The 27,821-nt window shown below is 37.0% G+C and overlaps 2 protein-coding genes across 4 annotated transcripts; both read left to right on the plus strand.

Moving 5' to 3' along the window:
- Positions 1-1,116: 1,116 nt before the first annotated feature.
- LOC120623915 (F-box only protein 33) lies at positions 1,117-26,489 on the plus strand. 3 transcript variants are annotated; one of them, XM_039890211.1, is made up of 13 exons: positions 1,117-1,325; positions 2,495-2,631; positions 4,946-5,089; positions 15,554-15,646; positions 16,275-16,380; positions 17,804-17,917; positions 19,240-19,407; positions 20,707-20,802; positions 21,277-21,411; positions 22,749-22,824; positions 23,674-23,855; positions 24,709-24,833; positions 25,543-26,489. In XM_039890211.1, exons 2-13 carry the CDS (start codon positions 2,495-2,497, stop codon positions 25,547-25,549), a joined length of 1,383 nt encoding a protein of 460 aa, XP_039746145.1. In that variant the 5' UTR covers positions 1,117-1,325; the 3' UTR covers positions 25,550-26,489. The 3 variants fall into 3 exon arrangements, with proteins under 3 accessions (XP_039746145.1, XP_039746152.1, XP_039746160.1); XM_039890218.1 differs by having other exon boundaries at positions 1,117-1,210; XM_039890226.1 differs by lacking the exon at positions 1,117-1,325 and adding an exon at positions 1,429-1,451.
- LOC120623936 lies at positions 6,214-7,876 on the plus strand. The gene is made up of 2 exons (XM_039890232.1): positions 6,214-6,398; positions 6,505-7,876. The coding sequence occupies exons 1-2, from the start codon at positions 6,360-6,362 to the stop codon at positions 7,840-7,842; spliced, it is 1,377 nt and encodes a 458-aa protein (XP_039746166.1). The 5' UTR covers positions 6,214-6,359; the 3' UTR covers positions 7,843-7,876.
- Positions 26,490-27,821: the final 1,332 nt, after the last annotated feature.

Consider the following 27,821-nt stretch of genomic DNA (forward strand, 5'->3'; position numbering starts at 1 on the left):
AATAGACATCCGCCGTTATTTTCTGGCCAGATTCAAGCCTTTAGACACTAAACCACCAAACTATACTTTTTTTGAGTCACTTGACGAGTCATTCAGGCGAACTGGCAGAATTTTGCCAGTTCGCCAGGGTTCAGCCATTGCGATGAGCATTTCTGATTACCTTACAAGATCCAATTTTCATTATCATCACAAGTAATTATTCAATTTAGAATATCTTCATTATTGTGGCGGTTTACATTTTGGAAACCTGACACTTCAAGATAATTAAATTCTATTGATTTTTTTTTTGTTATCACCAACTCACATTGTCATTTAAAATTATTAGAAGAGCAACCTGCTTAGAGCAATCATTCACACCCAAGCTTTTTATCGTTTACGTAGTCCTTTATACTATAATAGGACTTTTCTATAAGCTTACGTTTAATACAAACTTAGACCTTTTTAAGAGACATCTCCAAGATGTCAATGGGTAGTTCATTGTAGAATTGTATGCAATTTCCTTTAAACGAATTATGAATTTTATGTAACCTAGTATATTGCACTGTAAGTTTATTATTTTATGTTCAAAACAACATACCGTTTGGCCAAGACGAAGACCACGAATTGCCACCGGAACTACACAATAATAAGATTAATATTGTTATACCATATTGGTTGGTAAGCATTTTAAGCTCGTCATAATATAGGACGGTGAAGTGCCAGGAGAACTCCTCAACCGTTAACAGATCTGTAATTTTGGACAGAATTTTTTTTTCATATAATTTCTTGCTTTTTATTTGTGTAACAAAGTCGGTCTATTAAGTAATAATACTCGTAGATAAACCCGCGAGAAATTGCTTCCATAAACTCGCCCGCCATGTTTGCCCATCCGGAATATACTTAACATGTTCGCCAAGAATGCGGATGCCCTGTTTGTGTTTGTTGATTGTGGTTCTGTTCGGTTCGTGTTTGGTGGTTGTGATATACAACAAGCGTGTGGACGGGCCATAACAAACGCCTAGAATGTGGACGTGCATTACGAGCTGCGCAGTTACGAGTATCAGTACCTAACCATAATCAACCAATCGAATACATTCATTTCTTACTCAGGGTTTATCAAACGTCAAAATTCTCACGTCAAATTAGTAGGTAAATTACGTCGCAGTTGTTCAGTGGATTATTTACCGTTTCAGTTTTCAATTTATTCTCGCGTAATATACATCCCAACAAGGTGAGATAAAAAGTTAAATTTCGTTTTATACATAACAACGAATAAGTGCTATTCATCGAAGTTATAAAGAATTCAACATTAGCTTTCTTACGAAAAAAAATCAAAACATTCGAAGGTATGTATTGAAAATTCAAATGACCTTTGTTTGTAGTTAAATTGTAGTTAAGTTGTACTTAACGAATTCATAATCAATAAGTCATGTTATTTAATTCATATTTTATATTGCGTATACATTTCGAGTGTAAGTTGAGTAAACGATGTTTTTACGCAGTTATTTTTTTTTATTTAGCCTACTTTCTATAAAACAGCTGTTACATCGTCACACCTACTTGAGGTAAACAGCTGATGTTTTTCGTGTTACTGTTTTGATGTTATTATGGAAAACTGTCATTTACTTGTATTAAGGAGCTCAATCTTCTCAATCAATATTATCTAACATAATATCTATATTTCACATGTGTTCAGCGAAACTTGCAAAATATATGTTTCCTCATAAGGTTGTGATGAAGTCACATCTGGCTAATATTATAAATTGAGAAGTTATGATTAAATTGATTGTGTTTTTTTACAAATATGCTAATAATTATTATTTAATTAATAAATAGTTTTCAAGAAACTATTAAAGTTATATTTGATTGAGAGCCAATGTTCATGACATTGAGTTAGTGGTTTTTTTAATATAAATACAACTGCATTATGGTTACACTTTAGTCTTACATGAACTCGAACAATGCAAAGATACTTCCCAGTGTCTTAGTTTTTATTACTTACATTAATGGTGAAGGAAAGATAATATGAGGAAACCCTTTGATACAGATGTAGCCTACAAAACATTCTCAAAGGTGAAGTCTACCACTTTGCACTTTGATTACATCCTAAATCCTTTTCATTCTGAGTGTACACCTTTTTAATTTTATAGGCTGGCAATGGAATGATAATGAAGATGATATGATACAGTCGCTATATAAAGACGCTATATATATTTGGGTGAAAAAAAATGATTTTCAGGCATGACCTATGGTGAATTCATGGACGGATTCATGTGGATTGTCTCTGGGGATTTTCATGTGTGTGTTTGTGTGTCAACATGTGTGTATGTGTGTGGGTGATCTGTTTGTCTATTCAAACTAGGCATGATTAAAGAGTTTAGTAGAGATAAATTGAGTGTGGAGTTCTCTCTATTTCATTACATCTACTTCCAAGACATATTTCTCGCTGCTGTCCGCACTGCAGCTAAAGTTGGTGCCTGTAAAATTGGTAAATAATAGTATATTTTGTCCGCAGATGTCGGTGGGATGGGGCGGTCTGCCTCTCCTCCCACTCAGATGCGTGCTGGATCATCTGAGCACGGAGGACTCACTTGCTGCACTGTCCACCTGCCGCCACTGGCGTAGTGCTGTCCTGTTATATGAAGGACGAAAGTATGTATTGCATAGAATATTGACTAACTAGGTATAATTTTAAATGTTTCTACCTTCACTTGGAGATTTTTTTTAACACACATCGCCATTTAGCTCCGAAGTAAGCTTGGCTTGGCGTTATGGGTACTATATAACTAATAAATATTCAGGAGTAATACTTATACATAAATACTTAGAACGACCACAATGAAAAAAATTTATATTCATCACACAAACTTCTTATATAAACTATACTCCGTAAACAGCAGGAGAATCTGTATGGTGTGATTTATAATTTCTTCAATCTGTATACTCCACACCAAACAAACAACAATTATTCTAAAGTCAACATCTCCTGAGGATGCTCCGGTTTCGGAGCAAAACGTGCGTAGAGGGTACATTGCCGAGGATCTGTTTGGTGTGGAGTATACGGATTGAAGAAATTATAAATTACACCATACAGAGGTTCTGCTGTTCGCGGAGTATAGCAAATTAGGCTTCATTTTCATAGTTTCATGTCTTGTTTATACAGCTAAGAATCCTTTTGCCACTACTTAACTCTTCATCTCGCAGGTGTAATACAAGGCGACTATGGGAATATAACGGACAGCAGGCAGCTGCTTCCTTTGTGTTACCACTACCATCTAATCACCAAGCTGACTGCCCAGCGTGGTGCCAGCGTGGTGGTATGGGCATACCATACCGTTGGAAGAGGCCTTTGGCCTTTAGTTAGTGGACTGTTATTGGCTATTGATGAAGCAAGTTCCATAATTTAATATTTTATCATAAATTTTAGATACAATACCGTATAAAATATAGCATAGGAATGCAAAGTTTGCTTTTCTATATGCCCTACATACATTCGTATTGCAAACATAAACCAATATGTTAAGTTAGCATTATTTTAAGGCTATGGTACCTACTAACTTAAAACTAAACTGCTTCAAAGGAGAAGCCCCTGAATAAATTTTGCCTTTTGATTAACAAACTTATGACGCCAAATGAGAAATAAAATTCACCGTATAATGTAAAGAACTTTTTGGCTTTCACAATTTAGCCTTTTACCGAGAGCCTGAAACCCCTCGATAACCAGAAGTTTGTTTAATTTTCCCCCAATTTCGCAACTTTCCGAAGTTCACGTTTTTCGCTCACGTTTTGTGACCGGACGTCCTGCATTGTTAAAAATTTGCTTAAGTTTTCAACTAAACACACGTGACATCGGCTTCATGCAATCAGCCTTTCCACAGAGTTGCGGAACAAAGATGCAGTTTTCTCGATCACATTTGGTTTATGGCAAATACACACGAAGTTCAGTGTCATGTTAGTTTATTAGAACACTAACGAACACATAAGCTTATTTTGTCATATAACTTTAGAAGCTGTTGTCATTATTGACCGTTTCTTAGCACGCTTTATGCAAGGGCAAAACACATATAGTAATTGTTATGATCGCTCAGTCGCTGAACGTTGACTGCTGGTCTGGAAACTAAGCAGATGGTCCACCTGATGGAATGGAAACCTATCGCCTATAAACAGGGCAATATCTCACAGGGCATTCAAGGAGCACGTCCTGAAACTCCCTGTGTCCATCCGTAGGTGTTAAGCCTCATGTATGTGCCTGTTATTACACCGATAACCAAACGCTTCAGATCGGAACACAGCGTGCTGCTTAGTGACGTAAATAGGCATGGCGATATTCCGGGATGAGCTTTGACACAAAAAGCTCTATTACAAAATTTTCCCAGCACCTAACTCCCTGTGACTAGTTTAACGTCTCCTTCCCACTTAGTGGTCAAACAACTGCTTTCCGGTACGGAGTTGAAATTCTAGCACCTATGGATCCCATTCTAACAATCATCGTCGTACCTCCTTCTATAAATTCTTATCGGAATCTATAACGTAGAGTATATTAAGAACAATAGATGCGTCTTCTTCACGGAACTAGATAGCACAATTTGATTTGATTTGTGTAGATGCGATTGATATTAAGAAAACATAAACTTCTTTTTTACTTGGACCACTTTGTTCGGTTTTTAAGAATTCCGCAAGAGCCGTAAGTTTTTCCGGGATTAAAAAGTATCCTATGTACTTCTCCAGGATGCAAGGTATCACTATACTAAAATTCGGTTTAGCTGTGAAGCCGTGCCATAGGCCACAAAGGCTACATTTTTAAATCCCTCGTGCACGTTAACCTAGTGTTTTTCCGGGATAAAAATAATCCTATATCCATTTCCAGGATGAAAGCTATATCTGCAAAATAGTGGGTAACAAACCAACATACAATTTCGTGTTTATAATATAAGAATGCATTTAACACCGAAATCTTATCCATCAGGGACACACTGAAGCTTCGGGTGAAGCATCTAGAAAAGAACCTTTTCCTGACCCGGCTTTTCAGGAAGTACACGAGGAAACTGCACATTTACATCGACAGCTGCGGGGAGGAACTGGACAACTTTATGAACTATGTGCTGCCGCAGTAAGTATATCTTTCTTTTTTACATTATTCTAGAAAATTTTGTTTGTAGAAAATATTTTGGCTTCGCTACAAACTATTTTTACAGAAAACATATACATCGTAGGGTAGATAAAAAATTAAATAATTATTGCATCGTCGAAACGTTTGTCCTATTAAAAAACTTTCTACTACAAAAAAATACATATTTAGTACCGAATGATGATGATCCAAAATCTCACTAAAATGTACACATTTCTCATGTAATGGACCTACTTGAATAAAGATATTTTAGACTTTGACTTTTTCATAAAATAATAAAGACTCAATCCTATCAGTTCCTTCTGTTATTGGATGCCACAATACCGCTCTGATTGGCTTAATCGTGCTTCAACTTCAGGGTGTCAGTTTTTTGTAACGTAATAATTTTTCCCTAACGCGTCAAAAGAAGCATAACTTCAAAAAAACTTATTTTATACAGGCTACGTTCTGTGGTCCAAGAAGTCCGCAACAGACTTAGCCGGGAACTATTTCGTTAAGTTATGAGTTTCATATTGTCACGTTTTCATTAAGAACTGAACTTGTTCAGAAACTAAGATGTCACTCGGTAGTTTATCGTTGAAAACTATACCAGTTTAACTTACTACATTTAAATAGGTTCCGTTTTGCCTTTTGTAAAACGCTATTGTGTTGGACTTATATTTATCCAAACACCCTTTGTCGTTTGTGTTACAATATCCGGCGATGGTGATAAAACTGTATTTACAATTCTAAGAAGTTTGAGCTGGCGACTTTTAAGAGCAATCCCTCACAATGTTACTTCAACATGAAGTAACATGAATTATTCATCGTCCTCTTTCTTAATGATACCCAACTGTATGATATAATCCGTAGGTACCTTGAGAATTTTTTTCCACGAACTATTCCCATCAAGAAAACATATTTCTTTGCAGCCGTGATCGTGCACGAAGGCCGTGCGATTCCCAGAACTAGAAAATGGTTGTGCCATTAATATGTAGATATATTTTTCAGTGTCTGGGTATTTATCTATTTATTATTCATTAATATTCATCAGTCATCTTAGTACCCATAACACAAATTACGCTTACTTTGGGGCTAGATGTCGATATGTGTATTGTAGTATAGATACTTCAACTCAGTTGTGCGCGCGGCCCTATGTGTGCGTGCGCTTGTAAATATACAACTTTCATTCGTGTGGCAGTGACGCGGCAGTCGTCGTTCGAGCAAGACGTGTTCCTATCGCTTTTTCTTACGGGTACAGTCGTTTACGAAAATGTCTAGTTCTTCACGGAAAAAATGTTTAAGGAGTCAGGTAAATATTTTTTATTTTTAAATTTAGATGTAATGAATAGGTATTTATTATGATTCTATATACGAAAAAATATATCCTTGTTGACGTTTACGTATTATTGTTTTAGACTCGAGAAACCATTGCTAAGGTATACGAATTTCTGAAAATAGATGCGAGAGATATATTGGAACTAGTAAGTGATCCAGTTTGCAGTGCAAGTCCAATTTTAATATCGAAACTAAGTGAACATTTAAATAGCGTACGGAAAAGAACAGCAATGGCAGTGGGGGTATCAGAGAGAACAGTTACTAATATATTGGCTGAAGGAAAAGAATCTGACTCTAAGTTTAAATCTCCGCATAAAGACCGTAAAAAACGTTTAAAGAAGTTAGAATTAGACAACTTTAACGTTGATGTTATACGTTCCACTATTCAAAATTACCATTTAGAACATCGTGAGTTACCTACCTTGCTAAAGTTGAAAAGAATATTTCAAGATAAACTTAACTATGATGGAAGTATTTCGACTCTGCGTACAGCTTTGTTAAAGTTGGGATACAAATGGCGAAAAACTGTGGATAACAGACGTGTTATTATAGAGCGGCATGACATCCTAAAACTACGATTTTCCTACCTAAAAAATTTACTCAGATACCGTCAAGAAAATCGGTGTATCGTATATACAGATGAGAGCTATATCTTAACTAATCATGTTCAAAACAAAGGATGGGGTAATAAAGATGGACCACCTTTAAAGAGAAACCTGTCGAAAGGACAAAGAATTATCATTGTGCATGCTGGTTCAGAACAAGGTTTCGTACCTAACGCACTATTGACATACAAAGCAAATAGTGTTTCTGGTGATTACCATTCTAACATGAACGCGGAAAACTATGAAAAGTGGCTAAAAGAACGTCTAGTACCGAATCTTCCACCTAACTCTGTGGTTGTGCTTGATAATGCCTCATACCATAACGTTCAAAATGACAGAGCCCCAAATTCGAATTCCAAAAAAATAGAAATGCAGAGATGGCTGACAGAAAAAAATATAGCTTTTAATCAAGATATGAAAAAAATTGAACTGTATGATTTGATTAAAAAAAATAAAGAAAACTATATCTGTTACAAGATTGATGACATACTTCAGCGATATGGCATAAAAGTTCTTCGATTGCCACCATATCATCCTGAACTAAACCCCATAGAAAATGTGTGGGGAATTTTAAAAAATTATATTGCTTCGCGTAATGTCGACCAAAATGTGACGGAAATAATGAAACTCATAAATGAATGTTTAAGTCAAATTGATGAAGGGATGTGGGGTAATACTTGTCGACATGTACAAAAGAAAGAAGAAGAATACTATAGACATTTTGACATGGAGTCAGAATTCATAATTAACCTTGATGAGAGCAGCGAATCCGAAAATTCATCATTTGATTTTTCAAGTAGCGATTCAGAATAATGTTCAATAAATAAACATTAAATTACCAAATAACTGTTTTTTTAAAAAAAAACCCGTATATAACCCGTAAATAACTGTATTTGTATTTGTACCCGACTGTACCTCTTGTCACGCACACAAAGTCACTGTATATGTACAAGGTTTACCCACACATAGGGCCGCGCGCACAACTGAGTTGATGTATCTATAATATATTTATTTATTTTATTTACTATAGGGCGCGACATAATTTGGTATTTCTACCCGTAATCCATGACTCGGGCTACAGATTTGAGGTATGATTTAAAACCGAATTACATCAATACATCTTTGTTAAGCTAACTTCATATATGGGTTTATTTTTTTTGGGTAATTTGATCTGAATGCGGAATGAATTAGAACTTTGATAGAATAATTTGTATTAGTATTTCTAATACAAATTATTCTATCAAAGTTCACGGAATTATGCACGGAATCAAAATTTGGAATCGTATGGTAATTGTACCCCAACGAAATAAGGCAGATGTCTTACTCATTCTGCATTTTTTGATAATTTACTTAAATAATCATACTTTTTGAAATAGTTATGAAAAGGTTTTTTTTTGATTTAGTTTGTTATTTACGCTTGAGCTACACATGTTTAACCCGACCTTTTTAGTTGGCATGGAGTGGCGACATAGGTTTAAACAGTAGAGGTTTCGTAAGAGCATCAATTGCAACAATCGAATGTAATTTTTAATTATAACTAAGTATCCTATAATTACAACGGTATAAGTAGTTTGTTTTTGCTTACGTCGTCAATGGATTACTTTTTTGTTGGCGACCTCCCTGGCGCAGCGGTGAACGCTGTGAATTTAGTAGTAGGAGGTCCCGGGTACGGTTCCCGGCAGAAGCAATTTGAGAATTTATAATTTCTCTGGTCTGGTCTGGTGGGAGGCTTTGGCCGTGGCTAGTTACCAACCCTACCGACAAAGTCGTGCCGCTAAGTGATTTAGTATTCCAGTGCGATGTCGCGTAGAAATCCATCATGACTACCATATTCCCTAACAGGTTAGCCCGCTACCATCGTAGACTGCATCATCACTTACCACCAGGTGAGATTGCAGTCCAGAGCTAACTTGTAGTGGAATAAAAAAAACACAAAAATGTAGCATGTAGTCCTGAACTGGTTCAATTTTATTCACCTTTTACGCTTGAGTGTTAAATCGATATATCTGATTCTTATTGAAAAAAATCCACACCTCTTCCTAGCGCAGTTCCAGCCTTTAAGGACTTTAATTATATCTTATATCTTTGTTAGGATATATCACATTATTCCATATCATAAGAAAAGGAAAGCTATTAGAAAACCAAGTAAAACATAGTAATGAAATACAGTGTACGTATTTCATTTCCGGAACCACAGTCGCGCGTCGCCTTGACATTTCCGGAATACGGGTACTTAAGGCACATACAGTACCTAGGTAACACTATACTGGTTATCTACTCGTATTTATGAATTTATGAATAGGTAACAAAATGTCGCAATCTCATTTCCTGTGCTTCAACGTTTCGAATGAGAAATAGTGACCTTTGCTATTTTTTCATAGATACATATATAGGTATTATATATAGGTATATATACATCTATATATATCTTAGGTACTAAAGTCTTTTAATTATGTATCTAATGCTTAAGTATTCTATTGTCTAAAATTAAACACTGACGTCCGTTTTGTAAAGACAAAACCACTGATCTGTTAAAACATCCTTAATATAGAAAACGCCTGGGCAGACGGGTTGGTGAGGACTTCTCTGATCGTAATGCGTCGCAGAAACAAATTTCATCACAAGGAGACAATAATTATATCCCCTGACAACTGACAAGGGCTATAATTAATATTCCACCTACTTAAGCACGGGAGCATGGAATAGGAGAAGTTTACACCCCGTTTATGATTACACATATATTATTTGGATATTATATCCACTTGTGCGATACACTGTCCACAGTGCACTGAGAGTTGGTAATGCTGTGGGAGAAGATACATTTTTATCCTTTCCCCGGGGAAATACCTGTCTCGGTGTCTCCTGCCCATGCTAGCCGTGCTGGATGGCAGGAATTCTCGGCTATCCGTTATATTAGATCTTTTCTCCCGCGAGCATGCAAATTGTAGAACTAACATTCCACTTGACGTCAATATGGGATTATTTAAGGGGTGAAAAAACATGTGTCTCAAAAGCCGGCGACATATTTTTTTTTACTACATTTTTGTACTGCGACAATAGACACATCGCCACCTAGCCCCAAAGTAAGCGTAGCTTGTGTTATGGGTACTAAGATGACTGATGAATATTTTTATGAATTATATATACTCGTACATAAATACTTAGAAAATACATATAAACACACACTGAAAAACACTTATGCTCATCACACAAACATTTTCCAGTTGTGGGAATCGAACCCACGACCATGGACTCAGAAAGCAGGGTTGCTGCCCACTGCGCCAGTCGGCCGTCACATATTGGCGGTTCCTCTGGTACTGCGATGTTCGTGGGCTCCGTTTGCGAAAAAAAAATCCCTTATAAGTTACTACACTTATAAGGGATTTTTAAGCCTAGTGTACTTCCTCCCCTTTCGGGAGGAACTAATTGAATCCCTTGGATCCTACTATTTTTCTGAGTTATGTGCGTTTTAAGCGATTGAATATCACCAGCGAAGGATAACTTCCTGTGGATACGTTCTCACAGTCGTGTGGGTCTAGTAATACGCACTTGGCTATTGTAGTGGTTGGTGGGCTACGGCCTGTGACACTTCTAGAGGCAACCTGTGAACTGTAGAAGGTTAGAAATTGGTTGACAATGCTTAGTTTTACATGGGTGAGCATGGGTGGCTAAAATGAGTTAAGAGTTGAGAGAGTCGTTTGGTTTATTGAACTTTTTTGTGTCTTCAGCGGATAGTCAGTCATCATACCAACCAATTACCGGCCCACTATGGGATACGGGTCTCTTCCCATAATGCTAAATGGTAAAGTTCCATTGCTGATTGGTGGCCTTCGCACACCTTTGAGATCATTACGGAGAACTCTCAGATATGCAAGTTTCCTTCACCGTTGAAGCATGTGATATTTTAATTGCTTAAGACGCACATAACGTAGAAAATGTTCTGTGTATGTGTAGTGGCCGTTTATAGTTTAACTTGACCAATCGCACCTATAGTGTCCCTATAATATTTCAAGAGATCAACAGATCTTATCGTGATGCAAATGGGACCACATAGGAAGTATACCGTATTAATAAAAAAACGAGTTTTGCAACTCGACACCAACAGTGTCTACGTCTGCGCAAGACAATAAGAAAATAAGTTAATTAAGTTTAATTTCTTTCTGTTTCGTTTAGTCGCGTAGGTAATATAGATAAGAAAATCTTGAAACATAGACGTCCAGCTAATCTGCTTACGATAATTTGTTTCGTAATGATATGTGTTGTTATATGCAGTAAGATTACTTGCGACTCCAAGAGTTTAACGTAACTTCGTATTGGTATGTTCATGTAACTTTGTTGACGCTACTTAACGTCACAATACAAAATGATGTCATCAAAAAATTTACCCAGAAAGTAAAGTAATCAGCAACTGTAGCTAACTAGTGCGTGTGACGAATTACAGACTTTTAATGAACGCAAATAAGTTTGCACGTGGGTTTTTTTAGGTCTGATATTATAAAGAGGTATAGTTTGGGAGGTTCTAGGGGAGAATCTCCAGATCTACTAAACCGATTTGAAAATTCTTTTAGCAATAGAAAGTTACAGGCTACATTTGACCCCGAAAAATGGAAAGACTTTTTCGTGGTAGAACAATAACGGTCGACTCAACAATAGTAAAGTGCTGTTACCTCCAAATCATACCCGAGAGAACTGACGGTTTCCGCGAGATTTCCAAAAACCGTTACTAACGCAGACGACGACGCGGACAACAGCTAGTATAGTATAAAATGGCTTCTATTAAATATGATAAGGGATAACGCATCCTAAGGCGGAGCGAGCTCGATATATCGATTGACTCTTGATTTTGAAGGTGGTGGGCAAAAACGAAGCTAAAAAAGTAGATATCTGAGAGGCGTATCAGAAACGCGGTAGCAAAGCACTTTGTATTTTAGAGCCAAATTGACCTGACAGTTCACCGAAGATATGCCAGGTGTTATAATAAATATATTGAACAACTCAAGAACGGCAAAGCGCCTGATGCTGACGGAATTACAGTAGAACTCCTAAAATCTGGTGGAAAACCGATTCCTTCAAGGATTCAATTTCTTTATTCAACGCCCCCGATACCTCACAACGCCAGAGGTACGGCAAAGGACTTCGTACGTATGCAGGAGATATCAACTTTATGCGTTGCAGATCCTAACAATACCTCTCATTAAGAATATAATGAAGTAATAAGATCGAATAGTACTCGAGAACAGCCCTCAATAAATCTGGAGTTTATTTACAAGTTGCTAATGTTATTAGTTGGTTAGGCGAAATAGGTAGGTACATAGAAATACTGTGTTGTGATGTCAGCTGCATGTCGAAAGCAATATTACAACATGCCTGAAAATTCTTAATAACTTTTTAAAGATGTGTGGAGTCTTCAAATCCGCACTTGACAAGCGTGCTGGAATACTTATTATGAGAGGTGTGCCTAGGCCGTAGTTGTGCCCTACAGTGGTCAGGTCATGGGTTTATCATAATGATGCCATCTGCACAAACCAGTGCAGGTATCTTAAAACTGGTAGTCTGAACAGAGGTTATATGGCTGCAAAGTGTACAAAATGTGAACTCAGTAGCTCCTAACTCCTTTCGTTTCAGTTATCGTAGTTAGTACGCTACAAAGACTAATCAATATATCTATTGTAGCAATGACAGATTTGGATGGTACGTAGCATGTACATTTTAGTCACGCGATCAAGCCTGAGACAAAGACGGTCGGTAATCGATACGGTTGCTATGGAGTGTAGATATTCGAGAGACATGGGAGTCTAGATATGCAGGCTAGTAGTGATGTCACGCTCATTTTTCTGTCCCAATTTACAAGGTATACCTTTTTGTGACTAGCGGGCTATATTCTTCGCTCTGTTAGTATTAATATTGGAAGTAATGGACTACATATTTTGCTCTGCTATCGGTCTCAATATTCGAATAACATACGACCAGAGTATAAAGTTGAGAGTAGTTCAAAGCATTTGATCTTGTGGTATATGCCGACATTGTGGCAAAAGTGTTAAGATAGGTAACACTTTCAAAACCAGTAATGGTAAACCACCCAGACCAGTAGGAAAGGTCCTAGCCTCGCACCACTTTGCTCTAACCGCACGATTGAAATTTCTTGTCTTCGTTTGACATCTGTACGTCCATTGAACGCATTGGAAACGTGTATTAGAAGTTAGACCTTTTTAAATTATACTGTACTATCTTGCATTATTAGGCAAATGAACACCAGTGAAAAGAGAATTTTTTTTCCCTTATGATATATGAAAAACCAACGTCACAGAGCAACATTTTCAGGGCATGCAAGGAACATGTCCTGCAAAATGCCGCACTGTGTCTATCAACCTGAAGCGTAGGTGTTAAGCCCCATGTGCGCTTGTAATTACTCTGGCAACCCCTTCAGACCTAAACAGCAAAGCTTGGCAGCAGAAATAAGCACGGCGGTATTATTTCCTCGGTAGAACTCAGTCACAAAATCTGCTACTATTTGATTTTTTATATTGCGTGAGATCAGCGCACTTGACGGTCAATTTTCCAAGGGAGAACTTAGTTCAATCTACACAATAATCATTTCTGTATAGGTTCACATTTCACTTCCTTCGCCTCGCTGTAAGGGCTATCGCACATATTCCATCGTGCCCCATTCCTTCGTAAAAATCTTCCTATCATAGCTTCAATTCAGACTAACTTGTGTATAGACTGACGTAGACTACCCGTTTGACACGTTTAAGCACATTTATTACAGTGAGGTTACTTTACAATTGATTAATAAAAAAAAAAAATATACATTCGCCAAAGCTAGCTATTTTAATAACAATCAAAGATCCACTACTAAAGGGCAAGGTGTCTATAGGGATTAGAAAATTGTGAGAAAATTCTACCTTTAAGTCAAAGGTAGAATTTTTTAAAGTTTAAGAAAAACCCTTACTATTTTGTTCCTTTAAAGGAATAAAATAGCTTGGTTTTCTCACAATTTTCTAATCCTTATTTACACAGACCTGGCCCTTGATGTGGATCTTTGATTATTCGTAAAAAGTAGCCCAAATTACTCTACGAGTAAATCTATACCGTGAGAATCCCGTTCATGTCGGATCAGCCATTCCAACAAATATTACATTTTCTCTGGTTACGCCTATCGAATACGTAAGAGTTACGTTTATACATTTATAAAAGACATTTCTTGGATTATGTTACATTTAATTACAAAAACTAATCTCATGTAATTTAAATAGTATCTTGATATAAAATATATTATTATTTGAAAGTAACAAAACAGCTCCATTTTCTTACGGTCATGTTTTAGCTGTGCTAGGACACTGACGTATTGCCTTCCTTTTATAATTACTTAATTTGGCTAATAGGTATGTGCTATCAGTTCGTATCAAGTGCGTAAGCCAACAAGTTGTATCATCCTTTTAAAGCTATTTCCAATAGCATTCATGCCAAACTTGACAGAAGGTTCAATTTAATTTAGTTGTAAAGAATTTATTACGTGAGGTCGAGACCAAAGGCGACCCCCTTTCGTAGCGTTCGTTTCTGTTAGAAAATATGTACATATATTAGCAAGCCTATTTTCGCTGGTTGCCTTTCAAGAGAAAGTAGATTACCTTTAGGTATAAACATCGTTGTTTACGTATTGACGATTCAAAACGTGAACTTTATTTGGTAATCGGATTCGACTTCCTTGAATCGAATTATTCATTACACGAAGCAATTGTCTGCACCTAAACGTTGGATCGCCTTGTTACGAGCTTGTTTTGCTTACGTAGTCATGTTACTCAATAATTTTATCAATATAGTCATTATTATCAGCCCGCTATTGTCCCACTGTTGGGCATTTGACATTTTGCCATTATGACATAAGACGAATTGATTTAGAGCTCATGACATGATCAGATTCTATTTTTTTTCGACCCTATTCCGATTTTAACAGCGTAACACTGTCTTGTTGGTGAGCCTTGGAATGAGGTTTTGCAAAAACTAGTGCTCGGAGAAGCGGAGGGATCATCGGCTTGAGGGCGCACCTTCGAACCTCAGGCGACGATTGGTGTGACGGGGTTTCGGACGGTGATTAGTTCGCACTTCTCCGAGGCAGTGGTGTGAGCCCACGTCCGGATGATGTCAGGACTCGGGGGCCTAATCTTCGCCAGCGAAGACGCTGTGCAGAGGTTGATAGGGAGCATTGGCAGTAGTAATGTAATCGTCAGGGTCACGAAGGATATGTTTAGGCCTGTCTTGTTGAGAGTGGCGCTAAAGTTGGGTGAATAAAAAGAAGCCACAACTATGAGAGTGTTGGGATATCGGATGGAATTTTACAATTTGTGATACATTCTATTGGGAGTCATCGAGGACATAATATATTTTTGTAAAAATATTTTTATGGCCACATGAAGGCAGTATTATAAAAAGAAGAATGTGAATACACTTTTGGGATCTTTCTCGCAGTACGCTGAACTTAACAGGGCGACCTACAAATACAACTTTCATTTACATTTTTCAGGTTTTTTGACACGCAAAAGTTACAAGAGCTGGTGTTCATCGGGCCGACCTATATTCTACAGAGCCCTAATACACCAGTCGCGAAACTAAATCGGTAAGCAATAGAAAAGGTAATAATAAAACAAAAGTATTCATAATCGAAATGTTCGTACGTAAATGATGTAAGTTATATATTAAACCCATACCCCTTCTTTACCCGGCACTGTACCGGAACTGTTTGTCTGGTACCTAATTAAGGAATTCGTAATTCAGAAATTATGAATTCCCAAATTACAAATGACGGGGAGAAACCAGGGCCTATCACTTATAACCCCAAAGCGCTCACCAAACAAAGACAGTTCCTTTTATTAACTCTATCTCGACATAAATAACGAGACACTTTATTTTTATATAGATAAGTTTGACGTATATGTGTGGGTGTGTGTGTTTTTGTGTGTTTGTGTGTCTATGCACGCGTGCCTGCGTGCGTGCTTGCGTGTTTGCGTGCGTGTTTTAGCTAGCTATGTTGATGAAAAAAGATCCAAGATGGCCGCCGCCACAATATGGCGTACATATTTTTTCACAACAAATTTTCAATATGTGTATCAAATGAAAGGGCTTGGCTAGCAGAATAATTGTAACTATCACAACTTTCAAATCCAACTTGGCCACCAACAAAAAATGGTAAATTACTTTTTTTTAAATTTTAAACGTCTTACGATAATAATATGTTTTTTTTTCAGAATAATTACCGAGAGCTTAATGTTCAAAAATATGCACTGCTTGCAAAAGCTGTCTCTACTGGGTTGTGAAATGGGAACGGTGAAGAACGAGAACGGTAGATATACAGTAAGTATATGCAGTAAATTAGGATTCAGTTTAATTTTTATTTTATCACCCACGTTCTTCGTCCGCGTTTGTTACGGTTTTTTTACAAATCCCATGGGAACGGTCTGTTTTGTTGTGTTACAAGTTTGCAAGTAGCCTTTGATGTAGCTATGCTGTAGATCTGTGGCACGTATAGAGGGTATGCACAGGGTATGCAGATGATATAGAATGAAGAAAATCTCCAGTACGAGTTATAAATACTTAAGGATGGGCTTTTTATAACTCTTACAATGCCTATCCTTAAGTTTTTTATAACTCGTACAGGAGTTTTTCTTCATTTTATATTATCTGCATACCCTGTTGATACTCTCTATGCACGCCACTGGCTGTAGATCTGTGTCTTTCAACTTAATCTATGTCCGTCATACATGCACAAAAGCACTGCCTACCCAAGAAATTTATATATAACTCGTATCGGAGGAGGATTTTTGCCGTTTTATGCAATTTTCCTGCTGTATGCATACCCTGGTAAGAAACCATGTGCATAAAGTTATGGAAGCGTTGATAGCCTAGTGGGTAGAACTTCAGCTTCACTTTCGGGGGGGGGCCGGGAAGGTTCGAATCCCAGCGCGCAACTCTAACTTTTCTAAGTTTAAGCAATTAAAATATCACTGACGATTCAGTGACGGGAAAGTCGACAGAAGTCCACCGATCCGCCCTGGGCCTGCGTGGTGGACTTCGGCCTTAACCCCTTCTCATTGTGAGAGTAGACCCGTACCCTGTAGTGGGCTGGTAAATAGGTTGATATGATGGTGATGATTTTATGCGCAATAGCAAGTACCATTTAAGGTAGATTTTTAAGCATAAACAGGAGTGAGTAATATTTATATGTGAATGTATGAAATGGAATCATCTTGTTATCTCTTTCGCACATATGCTTCTAAAGTCTCCATAGTCTAACGTCTGTACATCCGTTAAATGATAATATGTAAACTAATTTTGTACTTGTCTATGGAAGCTATCCAGAAGCGCTCGTAGCGAAAGGAAGATTTTCCTCCGAGCTGGTGCTGTGCCCGGAGACCTAGGTAGGATCTTGTGGCACCGTCTACCTAGGTAATGTGGAGACCGTTATTTATGTTATTTCACACTATTAGCAACAGCTAGTATTGTTTAAAAACGTGTGTCAACCTGCCCCTATGGAATATACCAATCATTAAACTTTTCAATATACATTATAGTCGTTCGAAATAAATTACTTATAAAAGAAATTGGAATTAGGTTATATAAAATGAAAAATTCCCTACATTTCTTAAAGGCTTATCAGGTATTATACATATATATATATTTATATATATATATACTTATATATATACACACATATATATACATAATATGTTTTAAGGATTACTTAAAGTTTAAAAACTTTTTGCCATTTCGATTACAGCACAAAAATGTGGAGTATTATTCGAGGCCGCTGTCCTTCAACTCGATACCTTCGCCCAACGACACCGTCCTGTCCCGTTGTAACGCCGGTATGATGACGTTCTTTACATTGCAAGTAAGTTGAGCGACGTTACACTACCGCCATCCATCAAATTCAATAACAAAAATCCTTTATTCATGTAGACCTTTCAAAGGCACTTATAAAGCGTTCATATATATATGTTTCCATTAATGTCAGTAAACTTATATCTAAATCTTGCTCTTTTACCTTTAAAATATCTCCCTAGCCTGAAGATCGCTTTTAACCGATAAGACGGCCTTTATCTATATTTAAGTTAGTTTGTGATCTGTAATTTACAATTTCTTTCGTGTAAAATAAATTATTAATGTACCTACATATTGACAATCACGATTCATTCTTCACGATGTCTTCCATTTCGTTCCATAGGATTACTTTAATATTATGGCTGCTGACCTTAATTTTTTCTAACTTTTCTTATAATGTAAACAATTTATTCATTATTTTTAGTGTTAAGTATGTTTTAAAAATATATTAAAGAAAATATGATAAAATTAATTAAAACGAACATATAGAATAAGAACATTCTTTAGTTTAATTATGTAAAATAGACTTTATACTAGATGTAACCAAAAGATTATAATAATAATATATAAATTTATTAACCAAAATTCACAAGTAGACTTTAAAACTATTATGGTGTAATCATAAATTCTTACGAATTTTACCGTACACCACCGTGCCATCGACAAAAGGTAACATCTAAAGAAATTAATTAACACCCACCTACTCACTACATCAATCAAGATATTCCATATAAATAAAATTCCCTCAATATAATTAGGTAGATACATCGGAAGTTTAAAATTGGTAGTAGGCAGGCAGGTAGGTACTATAAATATATTTTAATATTAACTAACAATCTTATTTAAAACTATATCCTATAACTTTAATAGTAATGTAGCTATTGCTATTTACAAATTATTAACATTTATATGTTACAATATATGTCTATGTCTGTATTTTCTTAACTGTCTTATGATAAACGACTAAGACACCGAGAGGTATCTTTGCTTCGTTCGAGTCTATGTGGAACTAAATTGTATCGAAAATGCACCCGTGTTTATATCAAAATACCCACCAAATCAATGTCATGAACATTGGTTGTTAATCAAATATAATTTTTATTGTTTCTTGGAAACTATTTATTAATTGAATAATAATTATAAGCGTTTTTGTAAAACCACTAATCGATTTAATAAAATATCTGGCCAATATGAATTTATTATTTACCCACTTTATAAAATTACAATAAAACTTATAATGTACTACATCATAAGACAGGTATAGGACAATTAAGAAAAAATTGACTTCAGGTTTGCGTATTTTACACATTTTGATTTTAATTGTTTTTGCAGCAAATAGTTCTAGATTACGATCGAATGAGTACGGAAACTCTAGAGACGCTTTCCGAACTGAGTCAAATGTCAAAATTGACTCTAAACATCGGGCTCCGGCGACCTCTGGCGTTGCCCACAATAGACTGGCGCCGCGCGAACAGGAATCTACGGGTGGCTTTAAATGTTGTAAGTCCCTTTCAAGTCTCTGAACAACTTTTTTCGACAGTTTATCCATTCAATAGCGCTATAGGCGCGATAACTTAGGAAAGTGCATTTCTGAACAACGCCTTGACAGAAACCCTCCGTTTTAACTTCAGTTATCTTAACTGACCCCTGAGTGCCGTTTATCGGTTCCATAACTATATTTGACGTTTGTTCGTTCGAGTTTGTTGGTTAAAAATATTGAAATCTTTTCTTTATTATTCAAAGAGAATCCACTGCGTTTTTATTATTCGAAGGCCAAAAAAATTAATGTGATGGATACGAGCAGCTCATGAATCAAGTATGAAGTTTGACCATCTTTGACAAGTGAAAATACGTTTCGTTTATAAAAATTTTAATGTCTGTTAAATTTTAATGACGATAATCACTATTTTTAGGTAAAATAATGCTTAGCCACTTATTGATCGTGGAAAAAAATATTGCTATAATTATAAGTTTTATTCAATAAGGAATTGTATAAAAATAGCAAATTTAAACTCGAACTTTTAAAGAGACCCATCTAGTGGTAGAATAGGGAACTGCTTATTGGTCTCATAGTTATTGAACGGTTCCCGGGTGTCTAACAAAGCCAACCAGAGGGGCATACCGTGGGGGTTTTTAGTTTGGGTATACCCCCTTAGAGGGGGAGTCCCACATGACCTCCGTCCTGTCCAAGGGTCGGAGGTAGCATTAAAGCTTATCTTAATTTTGTATGCTGAGTTATGGTTGTGCAATAAAGAGGAAAACAAAACTGTTTAAATTAACTTGTCTTATAGTTGGGACACAGTAAGTCGAAGTTTAGTATTTAATGAGTTAAACTTATATTTGGGTAAACAAAAATAAAAACAGTTTATAATACACACGCTTTGTCTTGGTTAAGACACAATGTGTTTTTCCTATTGTGTTATGTTGCAGTAAAGTTGTTCTATTCTATTCTAATCTGCAGTTGTTTAAATATTAATGACTTTTGTTTATTTACGTTTTAGGTTTATGATTTACGAAAGTAGTGTAAAGAATGAGTCTAATGCAATTATTGAAATATTTATTTGGGTATACAAAAAAAAATAGTTTATTATAAGTATTTATGTGCATTATAGTTATAAAAATATTTCACAGCTATTTTAGTACCCATAACACAAGCTACGCTTACTTTGGGGCTAAATGGGGGTGTGTGTATTGTCGTAGTATAAAAAAAAATCATTCACATATTATTCGCTGATGAGAACTTTTCGGGTGCTTCCCCATGTTGGCACATAAGTAAATAAAAAAAACTTATCTTTCCAGATATCTGCACCACAGAAACTGTTCAATGAACTCATGGATAAAGTTCTCATAGCAGAACTACCGTTAGCTTCTTTGAAAGTCATGTTTTGTAAAACTGTAAGTTAAATATAATCTGTGTGTATAATAATTAGAAATAATTAGATTCTAAACTAAGATTTTCGGGCACTTTCACGGGCAGAATCTGACTACCGACATAACATAAATAACACGAAAGCGGGTAGTAAGATTCTGGCCGTGACATCCCAACTTGACATCTCGTACCTACGCAGTCGCCGTCGTGACCACGATCCATGCAACTGAACTGAACTTACCTATATTCGAAATAGGTAACTATTTTTCCTCAAACACGTACCTATTCGACTCGTTAAACGAGTTAAATAGATAGGCTGGAGTAATCCAAAAGAAGTAATCCTCGAAGTTTTCTTGGTCGGCGATCCACAACATCCGAAGTTCCCAACTGGTACTTCGCAAAGCGATCATATGATGGTGTTCATGTACAATCCATAGAGCCTGATTGGTTCTATACAGTATCCAAGCATAAATGGTTCTCATGGTAAAGACATCCCGTAGCTTCACGCGGACGTGCTACAACGGGTGGTGCGGTTGTACAAGGAGACGCTACGGGAGCTGGTGTGGGCGGACGCGCCCTACGACTCCGCGGACATGTTCCACCGGATCATCAAGCAGCAGAGGGACGCCGATATGGTAACCATAAAATTCACGTATTGATCTTTTCATTATTTGTAATCCAAGATATAAAAACATTTGAAACAAACGCTCGCAACATTTTGGTTTTGTTATGTTATGTTCTGTTCCAGAATATATATATGCCAAATTTCATTCAGACATGTTCAGGCATGTTGGCATGATCGAGTACAAAATATCCATGCACATTTTCGCATTATAATATCAGCAAAAGATAAGTATCCCGATCGAGTTAACTTTGCACCTGCAAGTAATATGTATACAGACGAGAACTTGCGACAATATTATTTCTTCATTGACAGCATTTATCCAAGAAAATGAATATGAAAAATAAAGCATACATTAGCAAACTAACATGTAAAATTGTCAACAAAACTATTCGATGTTATTTTTTATAATCTCTTTTAAAGAGCTGAGTCACTAAAGTGACTATGTAGCTCATGTGGGTTTACAATTACTACCTTACAAACTAGCTTATTCTACGTTTACCTACATTAATCTTAAATCTATTATATAAATATTTCGCGACCTTATAATGGGGGTCTGACACGTTTATGTTAAGTTTTCGATGATATTGTAAGTAATTTAATAGGTACAAACTTTCACTATTTTTTACACTAATTTAAAGTAAGTTACAGTTAAAATTAATAATTAAAATGGCGCAGAGTGTTGGGTCTTAAGTAAGAGAGACGAAAACAGTCTGCTCATTTTCGAACGATAGGTCTTGCGACGAATGTTTGGTGCTATGCAGGATAATGGTTTTTGGCGCATTCGGTATAATCACGAGCTATACGAACTATTTAAAGAACCGAATGTCGTCAAGACTATCAAACTGTTAAGAATGCAATGGGCAGGGCATGTGCAACGCATGGAAGGCACGAGAGCGCCAAAGAGGTTGATGGAGGGCACTTTGGAGAGGCGTAGAGGCCGAGGACGACTTAGGGGTCGGTGGAGTGATGGAGTTGAGAGGGATATGAGGGTTCTGGGAGTTCGGAGCTGGAAAGAAGCAGCTTCTGACCGCCTCAAATGGAGAAATATGCTTAACCAAGCCAAGGCCCACACAGGGCTGTAGAGCTTTGATGATGATGACTCTAATTAAAATCTTGATTGGAATCCTTGTATTAATAAACTCATAAAATTTATCAATCTAAAATTCAACCGCAATAATATATTTTCGAGTCTTTTAAGACTCCGATGATGTTTAGGATGTGCGTTTTTTGTGCCGCTTAGTCAATAAGTCAATTTGTTACGGTACTATTTAATATAGATGTAATATTGAAACAACTTCTTCATAATCGTAGGATATTTAAATAATTACAATACGATTTCTCTTTCAGATCACCATGTGTAATGTGAACCCACTGATATTGCTGTGCTGGCAGTGTACACATCTACAAAGGCTTGTAATTCACGGTGAGTAAAAATGGCATCGAGTTTAAGGATAAGGAGTTAATCTTATTGGGACAGAGCTCGTTGTGTCGTCGCTCGGACAAGTTCTTCTCTTCTAGCCGCAAAGCAGCATTGCTGTTTTGCGGCCAGAAAGGCGTTGTTGCCTGGCTAACTACGCCTCAGGTTGATGGACTTATCGTGGCACTTTGTGGAACGTGTTCCTTACATGCCCTGTTCATAGGTGAAGGTTTAAGACTTACCATTACGTTCGCCATCAACTTGATCCATCAATTACTACTATAAGAAAAACAACACCGATTGAAGTACCAGTCTACTTCAATCGGTGGACATAGGTCTTTTCTAGGGCGTTCCAAACTCTTCGTTTCTGAGCCGCTTGTTTCTAGCTGCTCCCCGCGACTCGTTTGATGTGGTCTGTCCACCTGGTTGGGGGTCGAACAACGCTGCGTTTACCGGTGCGAAGTTGCCATTCCAAACACCTTGGACGTCCAACGTTACCAACGTCCAACGGTTCTCTGAGCTATGGGAACATAGCTTCGCGACTCGCTGAGCTACGTCGGTAACTCTGGTTCTTCTACGGATCTCCTCATTTCTGATTTGATCGTGTAGAGATACTTCTAATATAGCTCTTTCCATCGCTCGCTGAGTGACCCTGAGCCTTTTTATTAAGCATATAGGCCAAATGCATATGATTATAATCAATTCAAATCTTATGTGATTAATCGTCGGCAACAGTTCCAATTCCAGATCCCGCAATTTGCGCGTCAGCGGTATCTGAGAGTTGAATATACGTTGATTGTATAGATAACTATTTTTGCTGTCTGAACTAGGTCTAATATTTCTGCATTGTTCTAGGCTATTGGGTGTGGCAGTACGATCTCCTGGGTTTCGTCCGCCTCCGCAAGTCACTGGAGGAGCTGGAAATCTCCGCGATTTACAACAAACAGACCCGCTTCAGCTCCGCGATATGCAGCGACAACGTCGTGCGCGTTCTGGCCAGGGACACGCAGAAACCTCTCGACACTGAATTCGTGCAGGTGAATATTCGATAGCTTTTCTGACACCTGGCTCCTGTCATTTGATATAGGATAGATATTTGGATGACCTTGAGCTTCAAAACAAGGAGCAGTAGGTCCATTTATAACTAGCCGATTCAGCTCCGTGAGATGTAGCGATAATGTAATGCATGGTTGGCCAGGGACACGGAGAAATCGCTCGAGACTGATTATGTGCCAGCATTAATAAAGGATTGTACTGTGTATCTTTTCTGACAGTAGTTAACAGTCTCTGTGAACTGATCTTGAAACGAGCAGCTTTAGGTCCATTTACCTGGTAACTGGTGAGTAAACTGGGCTCAGGTCCACGATATGTGGCGACAAGGTAACTCAAAATTCACTTGAGATGGATTATGTGGAAGTATTGTAAAGCGAGCCACAACACCCAGATGACGACCACGACCAGTCTGTCAAGACTGAAACGACTAAGAAGAAGAGGATTATGTACTAGTACTAATAAAATCTTGAATTTTGGAACTTCTGGTAGTTGTAACCACAGAAATAAGAACACACAGCATCTTCATTCAGTCATTATTGTATGCAGTGCATTGTGTCCAAAAAAAGTGAAAACGCCCCGCGTACGTCTCACTATACCCACGGAATGTAGCTAGCTCACAAACTTTTTCTGATTTTCCCGTTTCATGGTAAACGTTTAGAACATTAGAGGTAAAATAATTACTTTCAACTGCTAAATAAATGGTATGAATTGACGAACCGTTTGTTCGAGAAACAGCTCTAAAGTGGAGTGATTGGACGCCTCAATATTGGATGTTATTAATTCTGTGGTTGTTCATGTTGAAGTGGAGCGATAATAACCGGTGCGTGTTTGGTGCAGCAAGTGAACTTGTTCACGGAGTTCTCGTGGTCGCCGGTGTCGTGGGAGCACTTGCACCCCGCCCTACGTCCGCGCCCCTCAGCTGAGCACCGCGCCGACTACGTCTTGCAAGAAGTCAACCGCACGTGAGTTATCACTTGTTTTTGACTATCAATAACTAAACTGAGGCGGTGATAGCGCATTGGGTTCCTACCCAATGCGCTATCACCGCCTCAGCTCGAATTCACTTTTGGGGGGCCGAGGTCATCTCTAACTTTTCTAAGTTATGTGCGTTTTAAGTAATTAAAATGTCGCTTGCTTCAACGGTGAAGCAAAACATCGTGAGGAAACCTGCATGCCTGAGAGTTCTCCATAATGTTATTATACATTTTGAGCCGGTAATGGATTGATATGAAGATGATGATTGTGTTGTCGGGGGTATTACTATCGCCATGTTTATTTCTGCCGCTAAGCAGAATTGTTGCAATGCTGTGTACAGTGGCGTGCACAGGGTCTTCGGCCAGGGCATGCATAAAGCAGATATATAGCATAAAATAGAAATATTCCCCTCCAAAGCTGTATAAAATAATTTGGGTATGCAGTGCTTTTGTGCATGTACTAAATGCACGCCACTGGCTCTGTACCGGTCTAAAGGGTGTGATTGCCGGTGTAATTACAGACTCATGAGGCTTAATACCTACGCCTCAAGTGGATGCACGGAACACAGCGTTGCTGATGGGTAGCAGAAAACTTGTTAAAAATAACAAACTGGCCACTTATACAACTAGATTTTTTGCGGCGGTTTTATTCCTAAAGCGATGCATAATCCTTTTTTTTTTTTTTTACATATTCTAGGTTCTAAGAAATACAAATGAAGTCATCGACGCCTGTGAAGAGTGAACGACTTCCATCATACAAAGTTACCTGCAACAAACGACGTTAACTCGTGAGACATTTCAACGTTATTCCAAAAATATATTTATACACCTTTACAAAAATAATATCTCAAAATGCTTTTAAATCTCGTTAAGGATTTGTTAAATATTATAATTTTAAATATATATACATTAAAGACGATTCGGTTATACGCAAATCTTTAAGCTAAAATAATGTGACAGGTGTACAAAATGTCTTATCTTTTTTCCACAAAACCATTTTGAAAAGGTGGGTACAATACCTGTCAATTTAGTTTCATTTAGAGGCTTCAGTACAACTGAATTTGCTCGAGTGGTGTTGTACACAAACTCTAAACGAGACTAGATTGACTATTGTAAAAAGTAGTGCTGTCCCTTTCATAATTGTGTTCCAATGTGTATAGCACTATTTTAGATCATCATTTTAGTTTCGTTAAAAGATTTATGTACAACAGAATTGTCACCATTATCTAGTTTTATGTTTTCAAGTATATTAGATCTATCTCACGAAGACCTTATTCAAGTTTACTGCGAATGCTTTAAAACAAGAAAAATATTTAAAAGTGTGCGTAAGCTCGGGATCAATTCTTTTGACGTAAGGTTTGGGCTTACGGTCTATTTTTCCTTGTCTCATAATGTGAACAATATATTTGCTACTTTTTAGCGTAGAGTTTATTTATTTATATTAACCGCATAAATTATGAATGCTTCGTTCTAATTCATATAACTTGAGGCTCATAATTAACTCAATCGAGATATTTAAAACTTTTATGAAAATAAAAAACCATACATTAAGAAAATCTCTTGTATATTGTGATTTTTGGAAGCAGTGATAGCCCAGAGCAGGGTAGGACTTCGACTTCACTTTCGGGGGGGCGAGTTCGCCCAACAGAAATCCCAGCACGCACCTCAAACTTTTCTAAGTTATCTGCGGAATTAAAACATCACTTGCTTCAACGGTGAAGGAATACCTGAGACTTCTTCATAATGTTCTCAAAGGTATGTGAAGTGCCCTATAGTGAGCTGATAATGAGTTGATATGAATTGAATTTTTTTTTTTTTTTATATTTACTTCACAGTGTAAATTAGTAAGTAGTAAGTGCACATTCTCATAGTATATTGTACATTGTATATTCATACTGTATGAATATACAATGATAATATACAATGAGTATGAAACTAAATTTGCTGCACTAATTGTTCACATTATAAGACAAGTTTAAAAAGAGAAGTATACAAAAATATACGTTATATAATATACGTGTACAGAATACTGCACTACTACAACTGAGACCAAATGGTCCTTGTGTGATAGAAGTACTCGGAATTTGCGTATACCTGACATTTTGTATGGATCGCTAAACCACGCGACTTAGCTCCATACAAATGTTACAGACTACTAGGTTTGGTAATTTGACAACAAACTTTAAAAGTTTTGAAATATAATTTACACCTATTTACTACGTACATCAATTTTAAAACATATTTAATGTTAACTGTGCTTTACTTCAATAGCCGTCATTTATGTGGTGTCTGAAATCTTAGCGATCTGTCCCAGTGGAAATATTAGTTCATGTTGTGTTAGAAATTTATAGAAAATACATTCCTCAGCTTTAATTATATTGGACTAGACTAATATCATAACTTTACGAAATTCCATGATATACAATGAACAATTGCGCTTAGCCTATTTTAATGTAAAGTCAAAATCTCCTCAAGATGCTCCGGTGTCGGAACGAAAAGTGGGTTGGTTGTGAAAAGTTGGAGTGTAGTATAAAGATTGAAGAAATTATTTATTACGCCGTACAGATTTCCCTGCTTTTCGCGGCGTATGCCTAATTAAGCTATATTATGTTTATTATTTAATTTGAATAGTGTTGTTTTTTTGAATACGCCAAGTTTTCATTGTTTTTTTTTACCGTCAAAGCGTCTTAAGCGCCAAACATCTAATCTAATCAGTTCAGAGAACATTTATGCCCAGCCGTTTCGGAGGAGCTCTGTAGCAAATATACGTGTTATAATATATAATTTAACTCCCACGGGGAGGGATTCAAAAGTTTTCCCGCGGTGCCTGTACCCGTACGCCATTCATACAAACTCCCAACCCCCATTTTACCATTCGTAGGGGTTGTTTAATGTTACTTCTACTTTCCGAGATTACGTGCTTAGTAACTCAGATTATGTTCCATTTTATTTTCATACACATTTGTATGAAAAAAA

Source organism: Pararge aegeria, chromosome 1 (assembly GCF_905163445.1).
Source record: "Pararge aegeria chromosome 1, ilParAegt1.1, whole genome shotgun sequence".
In the NCBI taxonomy this organism is placed as follows: domain Eukaryota; kingdom Metazoa; phylum Arthropoda; class Insecta; order Lepidoptera; family Nymphalidae; genus Pararge; species Pararge aegeria.